The sequence below is a fragment of the Lithobates pipiens genome, unplaced genomic scaffold (assembly GCF_037356315.1).
Source record: "Lithobates pipiens isolate NorthernLeopardFrog02 unplaced genomic scaffold, aLitPip1_a1.2 Scaffold_3, whole genome shotgun sequence".
Lineage (NCBI taxonomy): Eukaryota > Metazoa > Chordata > Amphibia > Anura > Ranidae > Lithobates > Lithobates pipiens.
Window position 1 is genome coordinate 270,034,459 of NW_027507790.1, and position 26,490 is coordinate 270,060,948.

Consider the following 26,490-nt stretch of genomic DNA (forward strand, 5'->3'; position numbering starts at 1 on the left):
GGTGGTAAATATTAACAAGGTCCTACAAAAGCTCCAGAAGAAGCCACATTTGTGGTGAAACATGTAGAGCCAATCACACTTTTGTACCTTGACTATTGGGTTGATATGGCCCGAATTTTACAAATTGTTTTATATCATCTATATAAATAAAAATTCTATATATTTTTTGTCAATTTCATTTTGATTGATTTTTTTTGCACCTTAAAACTCCAAGCCTTTGCTCTCTGGGTAGACATTGTTTTGTCAAACAAAATTGATGTTCTATTTTTCCCCACAAACTGAGCTTTCTTTTGGTGGTATTTGATCACCTCTATTTTTTTCACTATTAAACAAAAAAAAGACCAACAATTTTGAAAAAAAAAAACTTTTTTTTCTGCTATAAAACGCATTCCAATAAAAAAAATAAAAAACATCAAATTTCTTCATCAATTTAGGTCAATTTGTATTCTTCTACATATTTTTGGTAAAAAAATCGTAATAAGCATATATTGATTGGTGCAAAAGGTATAGCGTCTACAAAATAGGGGATAGATTAATGGGATTTTTCTTCTCTTTTTTTACTAGTGGCGGTGATCTGCGATTTTTAGTGGGACTGCGACATTGCGGCAGACAATTCGGATACCGAAACTGACATTTTTTACACTTTTTTGGGAACCAGTGGCATTATTACAGTGATCAGTGCTAAAAACACGCACTGACATTGTACTAATGTCACTGGCAGGAAAGGGGGTTAACATCAGGGGCGATCAAGGGGTTAAATGTGTTCCCTCCCTCTGTGTTCTAACTGTGTTGAGGGATGGGCTACCTGGGACAACACACAGATCCATCTTCCTGCATAGCAGAAAGACAAGATCTCTGTGTCATCTCCTGCCAGAATGGAGATCTGCCTTGTTTACACAGGCCGATCCCCGTTCTGTCACTGTGGGGAACAATTGCGGGCTCCGCGCAGACATCGAGTCCACCAGACCCACTGATTGTCTCCCCCCAACTGGCCCACAGATCGCTGTGTACGAACCCGACGAACACTTCCAGAAATTTGCACAGCCGAGCCAACCTGTCCATAGTCTACTGTAACTGCGGCGGCTGGTCGGCAAATGGTTAAGGTGATTGTTAATGCTCACCTTTGTAAAACAACCCAGTTTAAAATAGAAATGAAAAGGCAAAACATTTGTGTATAGTTATAAATATCTAATATAAATGTCCTTTTTTTTCCCCCCTTTCTTGAGCACATTCCATTTGTTCTCAGCTGCCTAAGAGCTGGAGAGAGGAGAAACAGCAGCTCACTGATCTTCCCAGTGAATGATTATTATTAATGATTAATGATAATTTATGATTAATAATTATTAATTAAAGTTTATCTGCAGTCTTCTCTTCTCTACATTTGTTCAAAGCACAGAAATCTAAAGCTTGTTTGAGAGGGGGGGGGGGACGGAGAGCTGAAGTTACACTCTGCAGAGCTCAGTGGGGAGAGCTCTGTGATCTGATTGGAGGGAAGGGACACGCCCCCCTTCACACAGCACACAGGAACAGAGCAGAGGCTGTCAATCAGCTGGAGGTCCCTCCCATGTCACTTTTTTTTTCTCTTGGTGTCGAGGAAAACTTGTCAAAAGTGATTCATGCTGATAGCAGAGGAAGAAGGCAGCAGACAGAAATGACACTCAGTGCTCTGGATTGAGACAAGTACACACTATAGAGGGATGGGCTTTGTTCATATTTCATGTCCGAGGTTTACAACCACTTTACCACACTCCCTGGACCATTCAAATGATTGCTGTCTCTTCTCCCTACAGAACCTGTTCCATCACCTGACGGACATACAGGGGAGCGGGGTGGTGAAGATCCCGGAGGCCAAGGGTGACGACGCCTGGAAAGTTTACTTTGATGAGACCGCACAGGAGATTGTGGATGAGTTTGCAATGCGTTATGGGATCGAATCCATCTATCAAGCCATGACGTGAGTACTGTATTCTATATTAGTATGTGTAAAATATAAAGTGCAGCGCTAAATAGGCATTGACAAAAATGTCACAAATTATCATATACAAAAAAAGGAAAAAATGGAAAAAAAATATATATATGTATAAGAGAGCGTGTGAGCGTGTTAAATACACCCAAGCATTTATACAAACATTGACTTATTGTAAAAAATAAACCATGAAGTGATTAAATATAGTCCATATCACAAATCCGTTGTGCATAGAATGAAGTCCCAAAAAGAACTAAGAATAATCTGGGGAACCTCCAAAAAATTCACCGCTGTGCTGATACCATCACCATAAAGAATGTTTATATCAATAAAAAGTAGGCAGTGGTAGAGTCTTCCCTAGCGGACGAAACGCGTCGGTAAGACTCTACCACTGCCTACTTTTTATTGATATGCTTCTTAATGACTACTCAAATGTGAGAGTTCATAACTTTATTTTTATAAAATTTTTATTTTAAATGGTATTATGCTATTTTGGCTTTATCCTTCTATTACATGCTAATTTTGGTTGATGTCGGAGATGTCTCTTCAAATATTGTAACCACACACATGTTCAAGCATTGGAGAAAGGGTTACTTCTATAGTGAGACCCAGTAGATCGGAGATTGCAAAGCCAGTGCCACAGAACCTGGAGCAATAAGCGATTTGTGACCCCTTGAACGTATGTTTAATTGGGTCATTAATGTCTGGTAAGCCTGCATTCTTTACGGTGACGGTATCAGCACAGCGGTGAACTTTTTGGATGCACCTTTTTTAGGGGTTCCTCAGATTATTCTTAGTTCTTTTTGGGACTTCATTCTATGCACAACGGATTTGTGATATGGACTATATTTAATCACTTCATGGTTTATTTTTACAATAAGTCAATGTTTGTATAAATGCTATGGTGAATTTAATGTTATAGAGGGTTAATCACACGCTCTCTTATACATATATATATTTTTTTTTCCATTTTTTTTTCCTTTTTTTGTATATGATAATTTGTCACATTTTTGTCAATGCATATTTAGCTCTGCACTTTATATTTTACACATTTTTGGCTAAAAATATCCTTGTTTTAGTGTGTTGGCTGCTGTTTTAACTCATTTGGAATTGCGCAGTGTTACATTGGGTGTATTGAATATATTAGTATATGGGTGTAACATTGGCTACGCTGTTTAGTAGCGCGGGGGGGGGTTGATGGTGGAAGGTTCCGTGGGGATGGTGGGGGGGCATTTAAAAGGATGGGGAAGGCTCTAGGCATCCCCTTTTTCTATCGCATGAGTTATGCAGAGTGGGTGTACGAGGCAATCCCGACTCGCTGGGATTTTGATTTTTTGATACACTTTTTCTAGTTAGTATAGTTGTCCGTTACGTCACATGGAATACACGGCGACAGATTACCCTGCGGAAGAAAGTCCTCTCTGTTGAGGTGGTGGTGCGTGATATTCTGGGTGAGGTTGGGAAAATTGGGGGGTCTTGAGAAGGGCAGGGAGCCTCGGGTGGTCTGGAAAAGGGCGTGGAGGAATATCAGACCTGCCTTTGGTGAACTGCCCATCTCTGGGTGAGGACCTCTTTTTTTTCTTTTCCCCGTTTCTTTCACTCTCTTAGCTTTTGTTGGTTCATATCTTCTTTTTGAAGAAGGGCTGCGTGCGTAATGGGTGCAGGTTTGTTTCTTGATCTCGCGGGTCTGTCTGGTGTAGTGGTGGGAGTCGTAGTGAGATTTATCTTCCCCCAGAAATGACGTGATTGTTTGAGATTTTTTGCTTTTGCTGTAAAGTCTTTCTTGGTTTGAGAGCAGATTTGCTATATTTATTTTCATTTTTATGTATATATTTATGTATATTTTATATATATGTTGTTTTTATGCTTATTGATTGCAAGACTTTTAATAAAGAAAAATTGGGGGGGCATTTTCTACTCTGTAAAGTCAATCGTTTTCTTAAATTTTTTCTTTCAAAAAATGAATCTGTCTTCATATACATCACAATGATTTAAAGCTGAACTCCGGGATCAGCCAATATTATCTGAATTCATTTGTCTTGTGTGTTCTTCTTAAATCCCGATGTGCTTTGTGTGTTTTTTCCAAATCTGTACAGTACATCCAGTGTGAGACTGCCTGTTCTTTATGCATTGTTAAATCAGGTTAGGGAGTCTCTAAACAAGACATTTAGATGATGATGAGATAGTGAGTCCAGATCTTAAGATAAGTAGGTGTTTTTTTTTATTCACTGCAGTGGAGAGACAACAACACACACCGATATTCAGCACTACCAGGCCGAACGTAGGGGAAGTGTCTCTGACTTAACCACTTCACGCCCAGCGCATGATGATGTACCTCCCTTTTTTGAAGAGCGATGTCTCGGTAACGGCAGCAGCTGCTGCCACAACTGAGGTATCCATCTCTTCAGGTGCCGTTTGAGTTTACAATAATGGTGGTCTCTGCAGCGGATTCGCCACTAGATCACCATTATCTGTGGTGGGAGAGATGCCACCCCCCTCTCCAACCGCTCTCCCGTGCCCTCCGCCGCTACCGACGGCTCTGGCGGTCGGGTCCTGTCTCCTGCTTGGTATGGATACGAGTGAGGGCGAGATGGCCCCCCATCCGTCTCCATACCATAGCAGGGCAGAAGCGACATCAAAACGTCACTTCCCGCCCATAGCTCCTCAAAGGCACATTTTTTCAATGTCATTTCTTCAAATGGCAATTTTTTTATTTTATTTTTTATTGCATTTTAGTCCAAATATGAGATCTGAGGACTTTTTGACCCCAAATCTCACATTTAAGAGGACCTGTCATGATTTTTTTCTATTACAAGGGATGTTTAAATTCCTTGTAATAGGAATAAAAGTGACCCAAAAATCAAGTAAAATAGATAAGAAAAATTTTTTTTTTTAAAACACCCCGTCCCGACGAGCTCGCACGCAGAAGCGAACCCATGCGCCCGCATATGAAAACGGTGGTCAACCCACACAATGGAGGTATCGCCACGATCTGTAGAGCGAGAGCAATAATTCTACCCCTAGACCTCCTCTGTAACGCAAAACATGCAACCTTTAGATTTTTTAAACGCCGCCTATGGAGATTTTTGAGGGTAAAAGTTTGGCGCCATTCCACGAGCAGGCGCAATTTTGACATGTTGGGTATCAATTTGCTCGGCATAACATTATCTTTCATGATATAAAAAAAAAAAAAAATTGCTAACTTTACTGTTGTCTTATTTGTTTGTTCAAAAAAGTGATTTTTTTTTCCCCCAAAAAAGTGTGATTGTAAGACCGCTGCGCAAATACGGTGTGAAAAAAAAGTATTGCAATGACCGCCATTTTATTCTCTAGGGTGAAAAAAAAACAATATATAATGTTTGGGGGTTCTAAGTAATTATTTCTAGCAAAAAAACTGTTTTAAACATGTAAACACCAAAATCTTAAAACGAGGCTGGTCTTTAAGTGGTTAAAAACATCAAGTTTAACAATATATACTTTATGAATATGCATAAGCACTAGGCATGTTTTAGGTGTGATTGTATAGTTTAGTCCAATCAGTGTTCATATCTTTTTAGTACAAAGGGAACAATTAAATGGGTGGTTACATCATCTGACTGGCAAAAAAAAATTAATTCTGCAATATCTGGTCAGTTCAGACTGGTTTTAGTAGGAAGGCCTATTTTGAGCAGCTTTCTGGGTTCTTATCAGTAGTTTGTGTCGTCACATATCCAACATTTTCAATTCCCAGGAATTAAAACAAGCCATCTAAGAAGGAAAAAAAAAACAAATCAAGCATAATATAAATTCCTAAAGCGACAGTCCCCTCTCTCTCTCTCTCTCTCTCTCTTTCTCTCGCTATAAATAAATATATATATATATATATATATATATATATAAAACTCAACATTATCAGACCCCTATATTTCTACTCAGCATTGACATACCTCTGCCAGCTACCGTCCTGGACACTATGATCACTTGCTGACTTGCCGCCATCCACAGGCAGTTTACCTTTTCAATAAGACACAGAAATTGAATCCAACACAGTTTCGCTTGCCGCTATTTTGCAGTGTACAGGTTGATTTCCCTTTTTGAAGCGTGAGAAGACAATGACTTCCCTAAGGCAGAGCTCCAGCCCCCCCACCAAAAAATAAATAAATGTCAGCAGCTGCAAAATACTGTACATGCTGACTTCTAAACTTACCTGTCCAGGGAACCCACAATTTTGGCAACCCCACGCCGATTTTTTAATCGGTGCACAGGTGCTGCCGCCGCCTCCATTCCTTGTAAGGGAAACCGGCAATGAAGCCTTGCAGCTTCACAGCCGGTTCCCTACTGCACATGCGCAAAGCGTGCTGCGCTTTTATGAATGACCTGGTGGCGGCGGCGGAGGGGGGCGAACTTCCGGGGGGACCCGCGGCAAGGTCACCCAGAAGTGGGGAAGGGTATCTGTCAAAAACAGATACCTGCGCCACATCCCCCCCCCCCCCCATCCCCCTCCGAAAGATGCCAAATGTGGCAGCGGAGGGAGGGGGGAAGCAAACAAGTGGAGCATCCCCTTTTTGGGTGGAGCTCCACTTTAAAGCAATAGTAAAGTCTGCTTTTTTTGTATGTACCTATATATATATATGTGTGTGTGTGTGTGTGTGTGTGTGTGTGTGTGTGTGTGTGTGTGTGTGTGTGTGTGTATATATATATATATATATATATATACACACAGTTGTGGGGGGGGGGGGTGGGGTTGCAGCACGGCCCCATTGACTTGGGAGTATATTTCCAGCCACAACATGTTTACACCCCCAGCTGCTGGCTTTCCAGCTGAAGAGGGAGCAGTTGGGGTTGGTTAAGCGTGTGATTTTTACCTCCCCCCAACCTCGCATGTGAACGAGCCCTTAGTTCACGTCTGTGCAGCTGTATGCTACGTATAGGGCTGCCTATTCATTGCAGTCAGCTGCCCCACAAAAACACAGGGAAAGAATTCTCTTTTTTTTTTTTTTTTTATTGCGCTGCATAGAAAATGCACTCTGTTTGCCAATGCATGGGGTACCATTAAGCATTAATGACACCCCTGCCTGTCTGCTAAAGAGCAGTGCAATTGTCTCCGTGTTGGGAACGTGCAAAATTTTGCACACATTCTGCGACATGCAGTATTGTGAACCTAGCCTGGGTGGGGGGGGGGGGGGGGGGGGCCTCGAGACTGAAAATATTTTTCAAGGAAGAGGAGGAGAAACAGCAGCACACTGATCTTCAAAGGGAAAGGCTGTGCAAGGGTGCGGGGAGGGGGTGTGTATCAAGACAAGTCTGATCATTGGAGGAGAGCAGGCTGAGTTTTCAGCACAGTTAGAGAACTGACCACTCTGTGCTCTCATGGTTACATAGTAGGTGAGGTTGAAAAAAGACACAAGTCCATCAAGTCCAACCTATGTGTGTGATTATATGTCAGTATTACATTGTATAGCCCTGTATGGTGCGGTTGTTCAGGTGCTTATCTAATAGTTTTTTTTAAACTATCGATGCCCCCCCCCCCCCCCGCTGAGACCACCGCCTGTGGAAGGGAAATCCACATCCTTGCCGCTCTTACAGTAAAGAACCCTCTACGTAGTGCTCCATTTCCAGTACATCCTTCCTGAGGACTGGTGCCCAGAACTGGACAGCGTACTCCAGGTGTGGCCGGACCAGAGTCTTGTAGAGCGGGAGAATTATCGTTTTATCTCTGGAGTTGATCCCTTTTTTAATGCCAATATTCTGTTTGCTTTGTTAGCAGAAGCTTGGCATTGCATGCCATTGCCGAGCCTATCATCTACTAGGACCCCCAGGTCCTTTTCCATCCTAGATTCCCCCAGAGGTTCTCCCCCCAGTGTATAGATTGCATTCATATTTTTAAAGCCCAAATGCATTATTTTACATTTTTCTACATTAAACCTCATTTGCCATGTAGTTGCCCACCCCATTCATTTGTTCAGATGTTTTTGCAAGGTTTCCACATCCTGCAGAGAAGTTATTGCCCTGCTTAGCTTAGTATCGTCTGCAAATACAGAGAGTGAACTGTTTACCCCATCCTCCAGGTTGTTTATGAACAAATTAAATAGGATTGGTGCCAGCACAGAACCCTGGGGGACCCCACTACCCACCCCCGACCATTCAGAGTATTCCCCATTTATCACCACCCTCTGAACTTGCCCTTGTAGCCGGTTTTCAATCCATGTACTCACCCTATGGTCCATGCCAACAGTCCTTATTTTGTACAGTAAAGTTTTATGGGGAACTGTGTCAAATGCTTCTGCAAAATCCAGATACACCACGTCTATGGGCCTTCCTTTATCTAGATGGCAACTCACCTCCTCATAGAAGGTTAATAGATTGGTTTGGCAAGAACAATTCTTCATGAATCCATGCTGATTACTGCTAATGATACCGTTCTCATTACTAAAATCGTGTATATAGTCCCTTATCATTCCCTCCAAGAGCTTGCATACTATTGATGTTAGGCTAACTGGTCTGTAATTCCCAGGGATGTATTTTGGGCCCTTTTTCTAAATATTGGTGCTACATTGGCTTTTCTCCAATCAGCTGGTACCATTCCAGTCAGTAGACTGTCAGTGAAAATAAGGAACAATGGTCTGGTAATTACATGACTGAGTTTCCCAAGTACCCTCGGGTGTAAGCCATCTGGTCCTGGCGATTTATTATGTTAAGTTTCCCAAGTCTAATTTTAATTCTGTCCTCTGTTAACCATGAAGGTGCTTCCTGTGATGTGTCATGAGGATAAACATGGCAGTTTTGGTTATTGAAGCTCCCCCATTCCCTCATGAAGACTGAGGAGAAGAATAAATTCAATACCTTCACCATCTCCCCATCCTTTGCAACCAGATGTCCTTCCTCATTCTTTATGGGGCCAATATGGTCTGTCCTCCATTTTTTACTGTTTATATACTTAAAACATATCTTGGGATTTTTTTTTCGCCATCCTCTGCTATATCTCATGCCTAGGGTGGTCAGTTTTTTTTAATAGAAAAGCGACTGGCTTAGATTTCTCATAAAGGAGGCAATACAAAGAGAAGAGGAGATGTTTTCATATAGGTACATGTTACAGCAGGCACATATCAGGAATATGAAATGTTGGGTTTACAAACACTATAATAGAGATATCGCCCCGCTGGCTGTGCAGTGCAGCAGAGATGCGTAAATCACAGTCGTGCAGCACTACTAGGCCCTCAGCAGGTAAAATGTGTATTTTGGCATCCTAATACATTTTCCCACTTATGTTTTTTTTTTCCCATTCTGTAATCCCTCGCCATGCGGTAACAATGATTGATTTCACCGCCGCGATTGTTGGATAAGACGTGTAATATAGAGTCGTCTGGGCGGCGATCGGCTCCCCGCGTGGTGGGATTATTATCCCCGCGTTGTTTCTCCTATCATTTACATGGCAGTGATAGGAGGAAAATAAATCCCGTCATTCTTTTATCTGCTATTAAGTGACACTATTCTCTGCAGAAAAGTGTTATTCATGCCGCAGGCGGGGGAGCCAGAAATAGATCGTCTCATTAGCCGTATACAGCGTGCGGTGCGGGGGGTGCGGGGGCAGGCCGAGCGCCCATCCACGCCGGACAGCTGTCTTCATACAGAAGGCCCTCCTTACACACAGGTGTCATACAGGATCTGCTGAACATGGAGCTCACCGTCATATATCACAGAATAAGGCAGCCCAGACAGGATTTGTTTTATTTCATTCAACCAGCATATAGAATGGAAGAAAATTAATTGATTCCCCCATCCACACACTCGATGTATATAGGGAAACCCCTCCTCTGGGGCTATTTTATTCTGGCTATAGAGATCAGCCTATGACAGTCTCTTCATACCTGTGATCAGCCTATGACAGTCTCTTCATACCTGTGATCAGCCTATGACAGTCTCTTCATACCTGTGATCAGCCTATGACAGTCTCTTCATACCTGTGATCAGCCTATGACAGTCTCTTCATACCTGTGATCAGCCTATGACAGTCTCTTCATACCTGTGATCAGCCTATGACAGTCTCTTCATACCTGTGATCAGCCTATGACAGTCTCTTCATACCTGTGATCAGCCTATGACAGTCTCTTCATACCTGTGATCAGCCTATGACAGTCCTTTCATACATGTGATCAGCCTGAGCCCCTGTACACACGGTCAGAGATTTCCACAACCAAATCCGTCAGATTCTGCCTGTCGGATTTTGTCCGTTGGATCTTGTCCGAAACTGTTGCATACACACAGTCGGACAAAGTTGGCGAAAAATCTGATCTTTCAGAACGTGATGACGTAATTTCGTTACGATGGGACTAGATTCAGGCTAGTAGCCAATAGCTTTGATGTAGGAATTTGATCTGAGCATGCGTGGCACTTGGTCCGATCAAAATGCTCTACACATGATCGGAGTATGTCCGATCAAACCAGTTGGTCGGGAAATATTTCCAACATGTTGGAAAATTGGGTCCGACGGAGATTCGGACGGAATCAGTCCGATGCATACCACACACAGTCGGATTATCTGACGACACGGTCCGATAGGACACATTCCGACGGATTCTCCGACCGTGTGTACAAGGCTTAAGACAGTCTCTTCATACCTGTGATCAGCCTATGACAGTCTCTTCATACCTGTCATCAGCCTATGACAGTCCTTTCATACATGTGATCAGCCTAAGACAGTCTCTTCATAACTGTGATCAGCCTATGACAGTCTCTTCATACCTGTGATCAGTCTATGACAGTCTCTTCATACCTGTGATCAGCCTATGACAGTCCCTTCATACATGTGATCAGCCTATGACAATCTTCATGCACATAAGCAGTCTCTGACAGTCCCTTCATCCGTGTGAGAAGTCTCCAACAGTTAATTTATATATAATCAGTCTCTGACAGTCTCATCATACACGTGACCAGTCTCTTTTTACACATGATCAGTCTCTTTATACATGTGATTAGTCTCTGACAGTCTCTTTGTACATGTGATCAAAGATACTGTCAGAGACTAATCACATGTATAAAGAGACTGTCAGAGACTGATCACACGTATGAAGGGACTGTCAGAGACTGCTTATGTCTATGAAGACTGTCATAGGCTGATCACATGTATAAAGAGACTGTCATAGGTTGATCACATGTATGAAGAGACTGTCATTGGCTGATCACATGTATGAAGAGACTGTCATAGGCTGATCACATGTATGAAGAGACTGCTCACATCTTGTGTCTTGTGAGCAGTGACTAGTAGGGAGTCACCCGGTTTAGTTGGTATTTTGTAAGTGGAACAGATGAGGAATTCCCCATTACTGATGATGGATCTCGGGGGTGGATGATGGACGGTGTTTGGGGGGTGGATGATGGACGATGTCTGGGGGTGGGATGATGGACGGTGTCTGGGGGTGGGATGATGGACAGTGTCTGTGGGTGGATGATGGACAGTGTCTGAGGGTGGATGATGGACGGTGTCTGAGGGTGGATGATGGACGGTGTCTGGGGGTGGATGATGGACGGTCTCTGAGGGTGGATGATGGACGGTGTCTGAGGGTGGATGATGGACGGTGTCTGAGGGTGGATGATGGACGGTGTCTGGGGTGGGATGATGGACGGTGTCTGGGGCGGAATGAAGGACGATGTATGGGGGTGGGATGATGGATGGTGTCTGGGGTGTGATGATGGACGGTGTCTGGGGGTGTGATGATGGACGGTGTCTGGGGGTGTGATGATGGACGGTGTCTGGGGGTGTGATGATGGACGGTGTCTGGGGGTGGATGATGGACGGTGTCTGGGGGTGGGGGATGATGGACGGTGTCTGGGGGTGGGGGATGATGGACGATGTCTGGGGGTGGGATGATGGACGGTGTCTGGGGGTGGGATGATGGACAGTGTCTGGGGGTGGGATGATGGACAGTGTCTGGGGGTGGGATGATGGACAGTGTCTGTGGGTGGATGATGGACGGTGTCTGTGGGTGGATGATGGACGGTGTCTGTGGGTGGATGATGGACGGTGTCTGGGGGTGGATGATGGACGGTGTCTGAGGGTGGATGATGGACGGTGTCTGAGGGTGGATGATGGACGGTGTCTGAGGGTGGATGATGGACGGTGTCTGAGGGTGGATGATGGACGGTGTCTGGGGGTGGGATGATGGACGGTGTCTGGGGTGGGGTGAAGGACGGTGTCTGGGGTGGGATGAAGGACGGTGTCTGGGGTGTGATGATGGACGGTGTCTGGGGGTTTGATGATGGACGGTGTCTGGGGCTGTGATGATGGACGGTTTCTGGGGGTGTGATGATGAACGGTGTCTGGGGGTGTGATGATGGACGGTGTCTGGGGGTGGATGATGGACGGTGTCTGGGGGTGGATGATGAACAGTGTCTGGGGGTGGATGATGAACAGTGTCTGGGGGTGGGATGATGGGCGGTGTCTGGGGGTGGGATGATGGACGGTGTCTGGGGGTGGGATGATGTACGGTGTCTGGGGGTGGGATGATGTACGGTGTCTGGGGGTGGGATGATGTACGGTGTCTGGGGGTGGGATGATGTACGGTGTCTGGGGTGGGATGATGGACGGTGTATGGGGGTGTGATGATGGACGGTGTATGGGGGTGTGATGATGGACGGTGTCTGGGGGTGGGATGATGGACGGTGTCTGGGGGTGGGATGATGGACGGTGTCTGGGGGTGGGATGATGGACGGTGTCTGGGGGTGGGATGATGGACGGTGTCTGGGGGTGGGATGATGGACGGTGTCTGGGGGTGGGATGATGGACGGTGTCTGGGGGTGGGATGATGGACGGTGTCTGGGGGTGGGATGATGGACGGTGTCTGGGGTGGGATGATGGACGGTGTCTGGGTGGATGATGGATAGTTGGGGTCACCATGACCGGATGACACAAGCCTGACTCATAGTCCTGACTTCCTCGCCATCCTCCGGGTTAGGCGGCAAATAGCGGGCACAATGGTCCTCCTGATGCATCCTAATGTAACTTTGTATGGATGGGCCGTGCTTGTCATCCATTGACATTTCCACACACAAAGGTTCTTATTATCAATGATATACTCCGGAGGAGCTGATTAACCTCCGCTCAGTGTCGGGGACAATTATTAGAATGTCTGTGACATTTCCATATAAGTCGAAGTGCTGGTTCTCTAGATAAACCATCGATGTCGGGGTGGATGATGCACGGTGTCTGGGCTGGATGATGGACGGTGTCTGGGCTGGATGATGGACGGTGTCTGGGCTGGATGATGGACGGTGTCTGGGCTGGATGATGGACAGATGGACAGATGGACAAATAGCGGGCACAATGGTCCTCCTGATGCATCCTAATGTAACTTTGTATGGATGGGCCGTGCTTGTCATCCATTGACATTTCCACACACAAAGGTTCTTATTATCAATGATATACTCCGGAGGAGCTGATTAACCTCCGCTCAGTGTCGGGGACAATTATTAGAATGTCTGTGACATTTCCATATAAGTCGAAGTGCTGGTTCTCTAGATAAACCATCGATGTCGGGGTGGATGATGCACGGTGTCTGGGCTGGATGATGGACGGTGTCTGGGCTGGATGATGGACGGTGTCTGGGCTGGATGATGGACGGTGTCTGGGCTGGATGATGGACAGTGTCTGGGCTGGATGATGGACGGTATCTGGGCTGAATGATGGACGGTGTCTGGGCTGGATGATGGACGGTGTCTGGGGTGGATAATGGGCAGTGTCTGGGGGTGAGATGATGGACGGTGCCAGGGATGGGATAATGGACGGTGTCAGGGATGGGATAATGGACGGTGTCAGGGATGGGATAATGGACGGTGTCAGGGGTGGGATGATGGACGATGTCTGGGGTGGGATGATGGACGGTGTCTAGGGGTGGATGATGGACGGTGTCTGGGGGTGGATGATGGACGGTGTCTGGGACGGGATGGTGGACGGTGTCTGGGGTGGGATGGTGGACGGTGTCTGGGGTGGGATGGTGGACGGTGTCTGGGGTGGGATGGTGGACGGTGTCTGGGGTGGGATGGTGGACGGTGTCTGGGGTGGGATGGTGGACGGTGTCTGGGGTGGGATGGTGGACGGTGTCTGGGGTGGGATGGTGGACGGTGTCTGGGACGGGATGGTGGACAGTGTCTGGGGCGGGATGGTGGACGGTGTCTGGGGGTGGATGGTGTCTGTGGCGGGATGGTGGATGGTGGACGGTGTCTGGGGCGGGATAATGGACGGTGTCTGGGGCGGGATAATGGACGGTGTCTGGGACGGGATGGTGGACGGTGTCTGGGACGGGATGGTGGACGGTGTCTGGGACGGGATGGTGGACGGTGTCTGGGACGGGATGGTGGACGGTGTCTGGGACGGGATGGTGGACGGTGTCTGGGACGGGATGGTGGACGGTGTCTGGGACGGGATGGTGGACGGTGTCTGGGGTGGGATGATGGACGGTGTCTAGGGGTGGATGATGGACGGTGTCTGGGACGGGATGGTGGACGGTGTCTGGGGTGGGATGATGGACGGTGTCTGGGGCGGGATGGTGGACGGTGTCTGGGGCGGGATGGTGGACGGTGTCTGGGGCGGGATGGTGGACGGTGTCTGGGGCGGGATGGTGTACGGTGTCTGGGGCGGGATGGTGGACGGTGTCTGGGGCGGGATGGTGGACGGTGTCTGGGGCGGGATGGTGGACGGTGTCTGGGGAGGGATGGGGGACGGTGTCTGGGGGTGGATGGTGGATGGTGGATGGTGTCTGGGGCGGGATGGTGGATGGTGGACGGTATCTGGGGCGGGATAATGGACGGTGTCTGGGGCGGGATAATGGACGGTGTCTGGGGCGGGATAATGGACGGTGTCTGGGGCGGGATAATGGACGGTGTCTGGGGCGGGATAATGGACGGTGTCTGGGGCGGGATAATGGACGGTGTCTGGGGCGGGATAATGGACGGTGTCTGGGGCGGGATGGTGGACGGTGTCTGGGGCGGGATGGTGGACGGTGTCTGGGGCGGGATAATGGACGGTGTCTGGGGCGGGATGGTGGACGGTGTCTGGGGCGGGATGGTGGACGGTGTCTGGGGGGGGATGGTGGACGGTGTCTGGGGGGGGGTGGTGGACGGTGTCTGGGGTGCGATGGTGGACGGTGTCTGGGACGGGATAATGGACGGTGTCTGGGGCGGGATAATGGACGGTGTCTGGGGCGGGATAATGGACGGTGTCTGGGGCGGGATGGTGGACGGTGTCTGGGGCGGGATGGTGGACGGTGTCTGGGGCGGGATGGTGGACGGTGTCTGGGGCGGGATGGTGGACGGTGTCTGGGGCGGGATGGTGGACGGTGTCTGGGGCGGGATGGTGGACGGTGTCTGGGGCGGGATGGTGGACGGTGTCTGGGGCGGGATGGTGGACGGTGTCTGGGGGGGGATGGTGGACGGTGTCTGGGGGGGGATGGTGGACGGTGTCTGGGGTGCGATGGTGGACGGTGTCTGGGACGGGATGGTGGACGGTGTCTGGGGTGGGATGGTGGACGGTGTCTGGGGTGGGATGGTGGACGGTGTCTGGGGTGGGATGGTGGACGGTGTCTGGGGTGGGATAATGGACGGTGTCTGGGGTGGGATGGTGGATGGTGGCTGGGGCGGGATAATGGACGGTGTCTGGGGGTGGATGATGGACGGTGTCTGGGGCGGGATGATGGACGGTTGGGCTGGATGATGGATGGTTGGGGTGACCATGACAGGATGACACAAGCCGGTGACTCATAGTCCTGACTTCCTCGCCATCCCGCGGGTTACGTGGCAAATAGCGGGCACAATGGACAGGGTGTCCTCCTGATGCATCCTAATGTAACTTTGTATGGATGGGCCGTGCCCGTCATCCGCTGACATTTCCACACACAAAGGTTCTTATTATCAATGATATACTCCGGAGGAGCTGATTAACCTCCGCTCAGTCCCGGGGACAATTACAATTTCGGTGACATTTCCGTATAAGGCGAGGTGCCGCTTCTCTAGATAAACCATTCCCCGGCTTTCACCTTTTTCTGTCTAGAGCAGATCTCAGACATTCTATTGGATGGGGTTTGTGGATGTTCGGGATTTTTTTTACTTTTCGCTTATAGTTTTATCAGTAAAAATGATAAATGTGTAGAAAACGTGCCACTGCCAGTTCTTCTACATAAAATGAAGGGACATATCTATTACCAGATGGTAAGAGGGTCTAAGAGTGAAACTCTGGGCATTTTCTTTTTTTAATAAATAATCCCCAACTGCTTCAAAATTCAAGCAAAAAAGCAGCTCTGTCGCTAGTACTCACTGTGATGTGGCCCCAGTGTTCATTCCTTTCACCACTAGATGTCCTCAGTCTTCTAAATTGAATGACACCCGCCATCACTTAACCAGGAAGTGATAATTCAGCTTATATGACTGGGGCCATCTAGTGGTGGATAGGAATAACACAGGGACTACGCTTTACTATGATGCCCTGTCCTCAGTCTTTCAGGTTGTGATGCTGAATGTCATTCAGCTTAGAAGTCTGAAGACATCTAGTGGTGGAAAGAAATAACACGCTTTAGTGCTTTAGTAGGTAATGCCAGTGGTATGCCTCTCAAGGGGTGGGTCCATGACACCCTGTCCTCAGTCTTTCTGGTTAAGTGATGCTCGGCAGAATTCAACTTAGAAGACTGAGGACATCTAGTGGTGGAAAGGAATAACACAGGGACCCATGCTTTAGTAGGCAATGGCAATAGGAAGCTTCTCGATGGGCGGGTCCATGATGCCCTGTTCTCAGTCTTTCTGTTAAGTAATGCTGTGTGTCATTCAACTGAGAAGACTGAAGACATGTAGCAGTGGGAAGGAATTAACACAGGGACATCAACACAGTGAGTATTGCTAAGTTGAATGGCACCCAGCATCACTTAACCTGGAAGACTGAAAACAGAGTGTTATGGATCAGTGCTTTGAGGGGCATCCTGTTAGTAATACTCACTGCGGCACTGTCCCTGTGTTAATTCCTTTCCACCACTAGATGTCCTCAGTCTTCTTAGTTGAATGACATCCACCATCACTTAACCTGGAAGATTGAGAACAGGGCGTCATGGACCCGCCCCTTGAGGGGCATCCCGTTAGTAATACTTCAACACTGTCCCTGTGTTAAATCCTTTTCACCACTAGATGTCCTCAGTCTTCTAAGTTGAATGACATCCAGCATCACTTAACCTGGAAGACTGAGAACAGGACGTCGTGGACCCACCCCTTAAAGAGGCATCCTGTTAGTAATACTCACTGTGGAGCTGTCCTCCTGTTAATTTCTTTTCACCACTAGATGCCCTCAGTCTTCAAAGTTGAATGACGCTCAGCATCTCTTAACCTGGAAGACTGAGGACGGCTCTTCATGAACCTGCTCCTCAACATCATTGAGTACTGGTCAGAGGCTGGAGAAGAGCCGAAGAGGACCCTGTATCTCACGTGATCGCCATATACACATATGATAAAAAAAAACATATATGGGGCCAGAGCACTATAGGGGTAGTATCAGGTTGGGTGTAGATTTGTGTTTTAAAGAAAAACTCAATTTTTGCTAGAAAAAAATAGGCATATTCTCGTACTCTATATGAGAATGCTTTTGTCTTCCGCTGGATTTAGGGTTCTAAAGACACAAGGGAAGGTGGGGGCGGGATGTTTACTAAAACTGGAGCAGTTGTGTGCAGTGACCAGTCAGCTTCTAGCTTGTTCAGTTAAAGCAGAGTTCTGCCCCCCACCTCCAAAAATTTCAAAAATCAGCAGTTACACATATTGTAGCTGCTGACTTTCTTTTAATATTAGTTGCCTGTCCTGGAATCCATGTCGGTACCCCTCCCTCCCGGTTCCCTACTGCACATGCGTGAAGCTCGCTTAGTTTTTTTACTGGGCTGGCAGCAGAGGAAGAAGGAGGAGGAGGAGGGAGGAGTAAGGGGGCCGAACTTCTGACGTACCGCAAAGAGGTCGGGCGGAAGTGGGGGACAGTGTACCTGTCAAACAGGTACCCGCTCCCCTCTACCCCCTGAAAGGTGCCAAATGTGGCACCGGAGGGGGGAGGAATCAGATAAGTGGAAGTTCCACTTTTGGGTGGAACTCCGCTTTAAGCTTTGAAAATAAAAGCTATAAGCCAATTGGTTGCCATGCACAATGTGTGTAACTCTTTGGTTCACCTCGATCATCCTATGTGAGTAGTAAAATGTCTAATATTCTTTTTTTTTTCCCCCGTTAGGCACTTTGCCTGCCTGTCCTCGAAGTACATGTGTCCGGGAGTTCCAGCCGTCATGAGCACCTTACTGGCCAACATCAATGCCTACTACGCTCACACCACGGCCTCCACCAACGTGTCTGCCTCTGACCGCTTCTCGGCCTCCAACTTCGGGGTGAGTTTCAGCAGCCCCCCCCCCCCCCGCTTGTTGTCCACCCTCCATACAATGCGTTTTTTTCTGCTCGCCGCCCTTTGTTAAACTACTGTGTCTTTTCTCGGTACAGAAAGAACGCTTCGTGAAGCTCCTGGATCAGCTGCACAATTCTCTGCGGATCGATCTCTCCATGTACAGGGTGAGTTCAGAAATAGCAGCAAACACAAAGAGATGATTGCAGATTGCCAGCGTTCCCTCGCCTCTCCCTGTAATCCCGTTGCGCGGCAAATGGCTGAATCCTCTCTGTAATTAACTATCTCCTGGAAGAAGATGTACAATCGGGGGCTCGGAGGATCCGCCAAGGGAGAACGGAACCTGTGATTAGTGTGTGATACAAACCGCTCCAGCTCTAATATATTACAAGAGGCACCGCTATTGATGACAGGGTGCCCGGTGACAATTATAGAAATGGGAGTTACTTAAACCTAACTATAACCTGTCATATCGCTTCATCACACTTCCTGAAAGGGAGAAAATAGGCTCCTAGATTAAAGAGACTTATCATAGGCTTCAAAATCAACTTGTCAGTCACTGTAAACTTAGTGCCAACACCACAAAATGCCTTCATTAGCTGGAAAAGTCCTGTCTGTGTGCCTCTCTGAAGCTAGATTCATCTTCAGGGCTTATCCCTGCAACTTTCCATATTTCTGTCCGGTAAAAGTGCCTTTACTAGCCACAGAGGTGGCCTCAATAGATGGTATAGCTTAGCCCTGAGGTCTTTGAGGTCAAGCCCCAGCTACAAAGTGACTCTTCATAAAAGAACTTGCTGTGCTTAAAGAGGAGCTCCAGTCTCTCCACCCCCCCCCCCCAAACAAAATTGCACCATCCTGACCTGAGTCGATTTTTCTGTTGCCAGGTACTGTAGCAGCTGACTTTTAATGTAAGGACACTTGGCTATCTGGGGATCCACCACCATCCTCACCTGAACCGATTCTTTCATTGACAAATGCTGTAGCTGCTGACTTTTAATGTAAGGATACTCACCTGTCCAGGGATCCAGCATCATCCTCACCTGAGCTGATTCTTCAGTCGACTTTGTGTGCAGGCGCCAGCATCTTAATTAAAGTTAAAGGAAAATGGCAGTGAAGCCTTGCAGCTTCCCACTGTGCATGCACTTCCACTTTCCACTGAACATTCACGGTGCTTTGTGAATGTTTCAGCAGTTATCTGGGGCCTGTGATGTGTCCCAGAAGGCTGTGGGGAAAGGGGTTGGGGGGGGGCAGAAGTTCTGTGATGGGGTTGCTGTCCAGGTGCTGATATAGGCGAGGATGGTGCTGTCCAGGGATCCAGCACCATCCTTACCTGAGCCAATTCATTCAGTCAACAAATACTGTAGCTGCTGACTTTTAATGTAAGGACACTTGCCTATCCGGGGATCCAGCACCATTTTCACCTGAGCCAATTCATTCAGTCAACAAATACTGTAGCTGCTGACTTTTAATGTAAGGACACTTGCCTATCCGTGGATTCCAGCACCATCCTCACCTGAGCCAATTCTTCAGTCAACAAATACTGTAGCTGCTGACTTTTAATGTAAGGACGCTTATTTGTCCAGGGATCCAGCACCATCCTCACCTGAGCTGATTTTTCAGTCAACTTTGGGTGCAGGCACCAGCATCTTAATTAAAGGAAACTGGCAGTGAAGCCTTGCAGCTTCCCACTGTGAATGTGCAAGTCGCACTGCGCTTTGTGAATGTTCCCACAGCTATCTGGGCCCTGGGATGTGTCCCAGAAGGCTGCATGGAAAGGGGAGGACGGGGCAGAGCTTTTGTGAGCGGGTATCCTTTCAGGTGCTGGTACAGGCGAGGATTGTGCTGTCCAGGCATCCAGCACCATCCTTACCTGAGCCCATTCTTCAGTCAACAAATAATATAGCTGCTGACTTTTAATGTAAGGACACTTGCCTGTCCAGGGATCCAGCACCATCCTTACCTGAGCCCATTCTTCAGTCAACAAATAATATAGCTGATGACTTATAATGTAAGGACACTTGCCTGTCCAGGGATCAAGCACCATCCTCTGCTGAGCCCATTTTTCAGTCAACAAATACTATAGCTGCTGACTTATAATGTAAGGACACTGGCCTGTTCAGGGATCAAGCGCCATCCTCACCTGAGCCCATTCTTCAGTCAACAGATACGATAGCTGCTGACTTTTAATGTAAGGACGCTTACCTGTCCAGGGATCAAGCGCCATCCTCACCTGAGCCCATTCTTCAGTTGACAAATACTGTAGCTGCTGATTTTTAATGTAAGGACACTTACTTGTCCAGAGATCCAGCACCATACTCACCTGAGCCGATTCTTCAGACAACTTTTGGTGCAGGCACCAGCATCTTAATTAAGGGAAACTGTCAGTAAAGCCTTGCGGCTTCCCACTGCGCATGTGCGAGTCGCACTGTGCTTTGTGAATGGTCCCACAGTTATCTGGGGACTGTGATGTGTCCCAGAAGGCTGCGGGGGAAGGGGGGGTGGAGCAGAAATTCCACACGAGGGTACCTGTCAAAGCCACATACCTGCACCCCCCCCTCCCAAAAAAAGTGCGTATTGTTAGAGGAGGGGGGAGGATGCAAACAAGCAGAAGTTCTGCTTTATTAACCTGGATGTATACTGTATTAGTGTGCAGGTGATGGTGCTATGGCTTGGGTTCCCGTATACCCTCCAAATAGACTGTATGTGAAAACCGCCACTCATGCCTAGGTGGTACAATCCTCTTTATTAAGTCACAGGATAAAATCCACAAATAAACCCTAGTTAACGCGTTTCAGGAAGGCCTTAGTCCTCTAAGAGGTCTTTGAGGTCAAACCCTCGCTTTAAAAAAATGTCTCTCCAAAAAAAAAAAAAAACTCGCCATGCTCACTCTGGATGGATTCAATATCCATGTGCAGGTGATGGTGCTGCAGCTTGGGGCTCCTGTATAGACTCCATGTTAAAGCTGGCACTCATCTTTGGGCTGATAGATTAAACATTGCTGACACGTTTCAGCAACGGAAAGGCCTTAGTCATCTAGAACGAAGGCCATCCTTGGCTAAAACGTGCCAATACGGTTTTATCTTGGATTTTACCCTGTGACTTAATAAAGAGGATTGTACAGCCCATGTATGAACGCCAGCTACAAAGAGAGACTAGTTTCAGAGAGGCACACGGTGGAGTGTTTTGTGATTGCAAAATGTGAATTTGGCTTCTGCTTTTAGGCAGAATCTAAATCGTGTACATACAGTAGATTCCAGGTGAAACCAAACCGTGTACAAAATCTTAGGTCTTCCTTTAGAAAGCAGCAACAGCCTGAATAGAAAAGCCTGTCTCCTGCCAGCGTGCAGGGAAGGAGCTTTGCTGTCTGTGTGGAAGCAGTGGTCTCTCTGCACAGGTCAGACATGTCCACTACTGAGTCACAGCTGGAGAACTTTAGCTCTGACTCAGCGGGGTGGAGTGTCGGACCTTTGCAAAGAGGACACAGCTTTCACACAAGCATGCTGGCAGTGGCCAGGCATTTCTACATAGACAGTTGCTGCTTCCTTTGCGTGGAAGCAGTGGTCTCTCTGCAGAGGTCTGACACACACAATGCTAAGCCAGAATACAGACACAGCACACAAGCACTAAAGTGAAATTCATTCCCAACACTAACTATTCTCCCAAAGTCCCCTCCTCCTACCTATTGTGCCTACACTGTGTAAATAGAATCTGTATACTTACCTTTTATTCAGTCTGCTCCAGTCTGATCACATGATCCCGCAACTCTGTCTCCCCTGTCTGTGAGCGGCAGCTGAAGGGGAGAGGCGGGAGCGCCGGCAGTGGCTGGGCCATAGGACCTATATGTGACGTCACCACCCGTGGAATTCACAGCCCCCCTGCAGATTGTGAGCTCTAGCTCTGACTCAGCAGGGGAGTGTCAGTCCTTTGCAAAGAGACCACTGCTTCTACATAAGCAAGTGCGCTTCTTTGCAGCATGCTGGCAGTGGACAAGCTTTTCTACTTAGACTGTGGCTGCTTTCTTTGTGTGGAAGCAGTGGTCTCTCTGCAGAGGTCTGACACGCACACTGCTGAGTCAGGGCGAGAGCTCTCCAATTAGCAGGGAGTATGAGCTTCGCTATCAGCAGGAATTGCCTACCCTTGCTGCCAGGAGAATCCCCAGGCAATGCTTCCCCATGGGCAAGTCTCTTAAAGACGCCCCTTAAAGTGGAAGTAAACCCATCGATTTAAACAGTTTAAAAAAAAAGGCATGCCGGGAATGCTAACTGCACATTGGCTGTGCTCTCAGCCAAACTATAACACCATCCAATGGCTGGTGTCATAACAAATCACATGTGCAGCACCATAGCAGTTGAAGATTAAACAGAGGCAACGATGGAAGCTTCCTTGGCTGAAAACGATAGGGGAGTTTACTTCCACTTTAAGTTTCTTTTAAGGATGGTAAACTGGTGAAAATAAGAGATTCTAATGGGTACAAGCACTCACTTTCGCCCCCTAGAGGTAACCTAAATGGGCCCACTGATTCAGGGACAGAGGGTGGAGAAGTGTTTGTACCTGGTGTCTGTAGCAATCTCGTATAACAATGATCCTTTGATCCCCCTTATCCCCCATGTCCCATCCTGCATCCCCCCCCCCAGAGCCGTCCTTCACTGAGAACAAGACCACAGAGGAGCCTGACAATGCCGAGTGATGTGAAGCTTTACATTCATAATAGATGAGCCACCATGAAAGGGAATGTCTGTGTTTGATTCTTGCTTTATGTTGCAGACAACGGCTCGCTTTGTTGCTTTCTCAACCCCATGTGCATGGCGGCTCACCTTCCCCAATGGGGGGGGGGGGGGGGCAGCAGGAAAAGTAAAAACCACAAGTAGACCCAGCACACAAAAGCATGAACACCACCCTCAAAGAGACCCTGTCACCAGACCATTCATTAAAAAAATTAAAAAAAATAATCTTCCTATACGATAAGGGGTGGAGGAGCTGGGACAGCAAAGTCTTATTAGACTCTCCGAGAAGAAGTGAGGGCTGTGACTTGCAATCAAGGAAGGAAGGAGATGTGCCAGGGAACTGACTCAGAAGTCAAATTTCCTAGGCGGTTCAATGATAAATTGCAAGTTGAGCTTTTTAGAAGGGGTGTGGGCAGTTCATTTTCCCAAGGGGCCACGTGAGAAACTGGGACTGTTGTGGAGGGCCAATCTAATATTTATAAATGCCCTCCAATGTTCTACATGCCTATGGCATATGACGTCCCTTCCACAGCAAGGCAGAAGTAAATACCATAGTTTCTACTACTTACTGGTGGTATGGGGGGCAAGCGGGACCTGGCAACACCTACCTACATGCCCCCTCATCCACTTCATATCCTTGTTGCCCACCTCTTATGGTCCACCCCAGTCACGTTAAAGGGTCGTGCTGCCATTCCTAGACATCCAATGCTAGTTAAGGGCAAAACTTCGACTGCCGCCATCTTGTTGACCGCGGTGGACCAACAAATGCAAAAACACAGTTGCCGCCATTTTATTGACTGGCCAGCTTGGATCCAGGGATTTCTGATTGACCTCCTGGGGGGAAAAAAGGAAGAGCCAAAAGGCCTGATGGGGGCCGTAAAATGTCCACACATGGTATGTTTTAGGAGGCCAGCTGTGCCTTGTCCTTCTGATATCTAGGGCTTTTTTTCAGGGGGAACTTGGTGGAACTCAGTTCCACCACCTCTGGCTCAGACCCTTTGGTGCCTGCTTACCATAATCACTTGTAAACACAGAAGTCTGGTTTCTGTGTTTACAAGTGACAGCTCTGCACTCTGTGTGTAACCCCCATGAACTCTGCACTTTGTATGTAATGCAGTCCCGATATTTAATGCCCCTTTAAGACCCTTCTACTATTTATGAAATATGACCACACCCACTATTTGATGTGATTTGGAGGGTGTGCGTAGGGGGAGGGGTTTTGGGGGGTTGTGGTTGAGTTCCAGCACCTATTGTTTGAGAAAAAAAGCCCTGCTGATATGTCTTGTTAGCTACTGTGATCATCAATCTTCCTATACGATAAGGGGTGGAGGAGCTGGGACAGCAAAGTCTAATTAGACTCTCCAAGAAGAAGTGAGGGCTGTGACTTGCAAGGAAGGAAGGAGATGTGCTAGGGAACTAACTCAGAAGCTAAATTTCCTAGGCGGTTCAAAGGTAAATTGCAAGTTGAGCTTTTTAGAAGGGGGTGGGCATTTAATTTTCCCAAGGGGCCATGTGAAAAACTGGGACTGTTGTGGAGGGTCAATCTAATATTTATATATTCCCTCCAATGTTCTACATGCCTATGGCATATGACATCCCTTCCGCAGCAAGGCAGAAGTAAATACCCGCTATCGGGGGTCATAGTTTCTACTGCTTACTGGTGGCATGGGGGACAAGCGGGACCTGGCAACACCTACCTACATGCCCCCTCATCCTCTTCATATCCTTGTTGCCCACCTCTTATGGTCCACCCCAGTCACTTTAAAGGGTCGTGCTGCCATTCCTACACATCCAATGCCAGTTAAGGGCAAAAGTGCGTCTGCCACCATCTTGGTGACCGCGGTGGACCAGCAAATGCAAAAGCACAGTTGCCGCCATCTTGTTGACTGGCCAGCTCGGATCCAGGGATTTCTGATTGACCTCATGTGGGTGAAATAGGGACAGCCAAAAGACCTGATGGGGGTAGTAAAATGTCCACATATGGTATGTTTTAGAAGGCTTACTGGTGGCCTGGGGGGGCAAGCGGGACCTGGCAACACCTACCTACATGCCCCCTCATCCGCTTCATATCCTTGTTGCCCACCTCTTATGGTCCACCCCAGTCACGTTAAAGGGTCGTGCTGCCACTCCTACACATCCAATGCCAGTTGAGGGCAAAAGTGTCACTGCCGCCATCTTGTTGACCGCGGTGGACCAACAAATGCCTGGCCAGCTTGGATCCAGGGATTTCTGATTGACCTCATGTGGGTGAAACAGGGACAGCCAAAAGGCCGGATGGGGGGCGTAAAATGTCTACATATGTTTGAGAAGGCCAGCTGTGCCTTGTCCTTCTGATATCAGTCTTGTTAGCCACTGTGATCATCAATCCTCCTTTACGATAAGGGGTGAATGAGCTGGGGGCAAAGTCTAATTAGACTTTCTGAGAAGAAGTGAGGGCTGTGATGTGCAAGGATGGAGGGAACTGACTGCTGTGCCTTGTCCTTCTGATAACAGTCTTGTTAGCCACTGTGATCATCTCTTCTGCTCCAGTGGTTCAGCCACACATGCCCCATCTTATTCTGCTAGAGAACAGACAGAACAGCGGGGACATTGCAATCATTCACCACTTGCATGACCACTGCCCTCCGTGACACCCCCGAGCACCCTTCCCCCTCCTCTAACTGCAGCTGCGGGACTGGTACACTTACGCTGGATGGATCTTGGAGCTCTGGCTCGACCGTTCCTCAACCAATCTGTCTTCCTGTTCAATAATGAAACATTTACCATCTGCTCTGTACAGACTTCCAAAGGAGTTGGCCTGAAATGTTTATCAACACTTATGCGCATTGACGAGTAACTAAAGACAAAATAAAAAGAAATGCATTTGGTGTTTACGTTGAATCACAGCTCTACTTCCTCCTACAAGAAATGGCACAATGGTTTTATATATTTACGTTTATGTTTTATTTTGATCAGTACGAAAAATATGGTTACAAAGTAAAGTATGTTTGTTTTTTGTTTTTTTGTTTTTTACATATCCAGCCACTAGATGGTGCTCTTGGCTCTGTGCCACTCTTTCCAGGCTCTTCATAGCTCCACTAGTGGGGGAAAAAAGCCTGTTGCTTACATATTTCAACAGCTCAAGCTGATTTTACGCAAAAACATTTTTTTTCAGAAGGCTGTGTGTAATGTTTCAGAATACAGTATCTGCAAGTAATTGCTGGCACCCTGCTGTAACATTTGTACTTTTACAGAGCCTGATGTGTGCCCAGTGTGATACTGGGAGCCCCCCCAAAAATTGGAACTTGCATAGGTTTCAGCAGCAACACCCCACATTATATATGGAGCTTTTTCATACTGGCAAGTCCATTTTTTTAGGGTCTCTTGTGACACACTGGTGAGTTGTGCAGACTCGGTAGCCGTGCAGTTTAGCAACGGGGGTC

The 26,490-nt window shown here is 47.5% G+C and overlaps 1 protein-coding gene across 9 annotated transcripts in view; it reads left to right on the plus strand.

Moving 5' to 3' along the window:
• The window catches only part of UNC13B (unc-13 homolog B), a 626,059-nt gene that overhangs the window by 440,822 nt on the left and 158,747 nt on the right, over positions 1-26,490 (plus strand). For all 9 annotated transcript variants that reach the window (XM_077463165.1, XM_077463167.1, XM_077463166.1 and 6 more), the window contains 3 exons: positions 1,791-1,954; positions 18,183-18,333; positions 18,443-18,511. In XM_077463165.1, the coding sequence (XP_077319291.1) occupies positions 1,791-1,954; positions 18,183-18,333; positions 18,443-18,511 (384 nt within the window). The remainder of the gene's footprint in view (positions 1-1,790; positions 1,955-18,182; positions 18,334-18,442; positions 18,512-26,490) is intronic.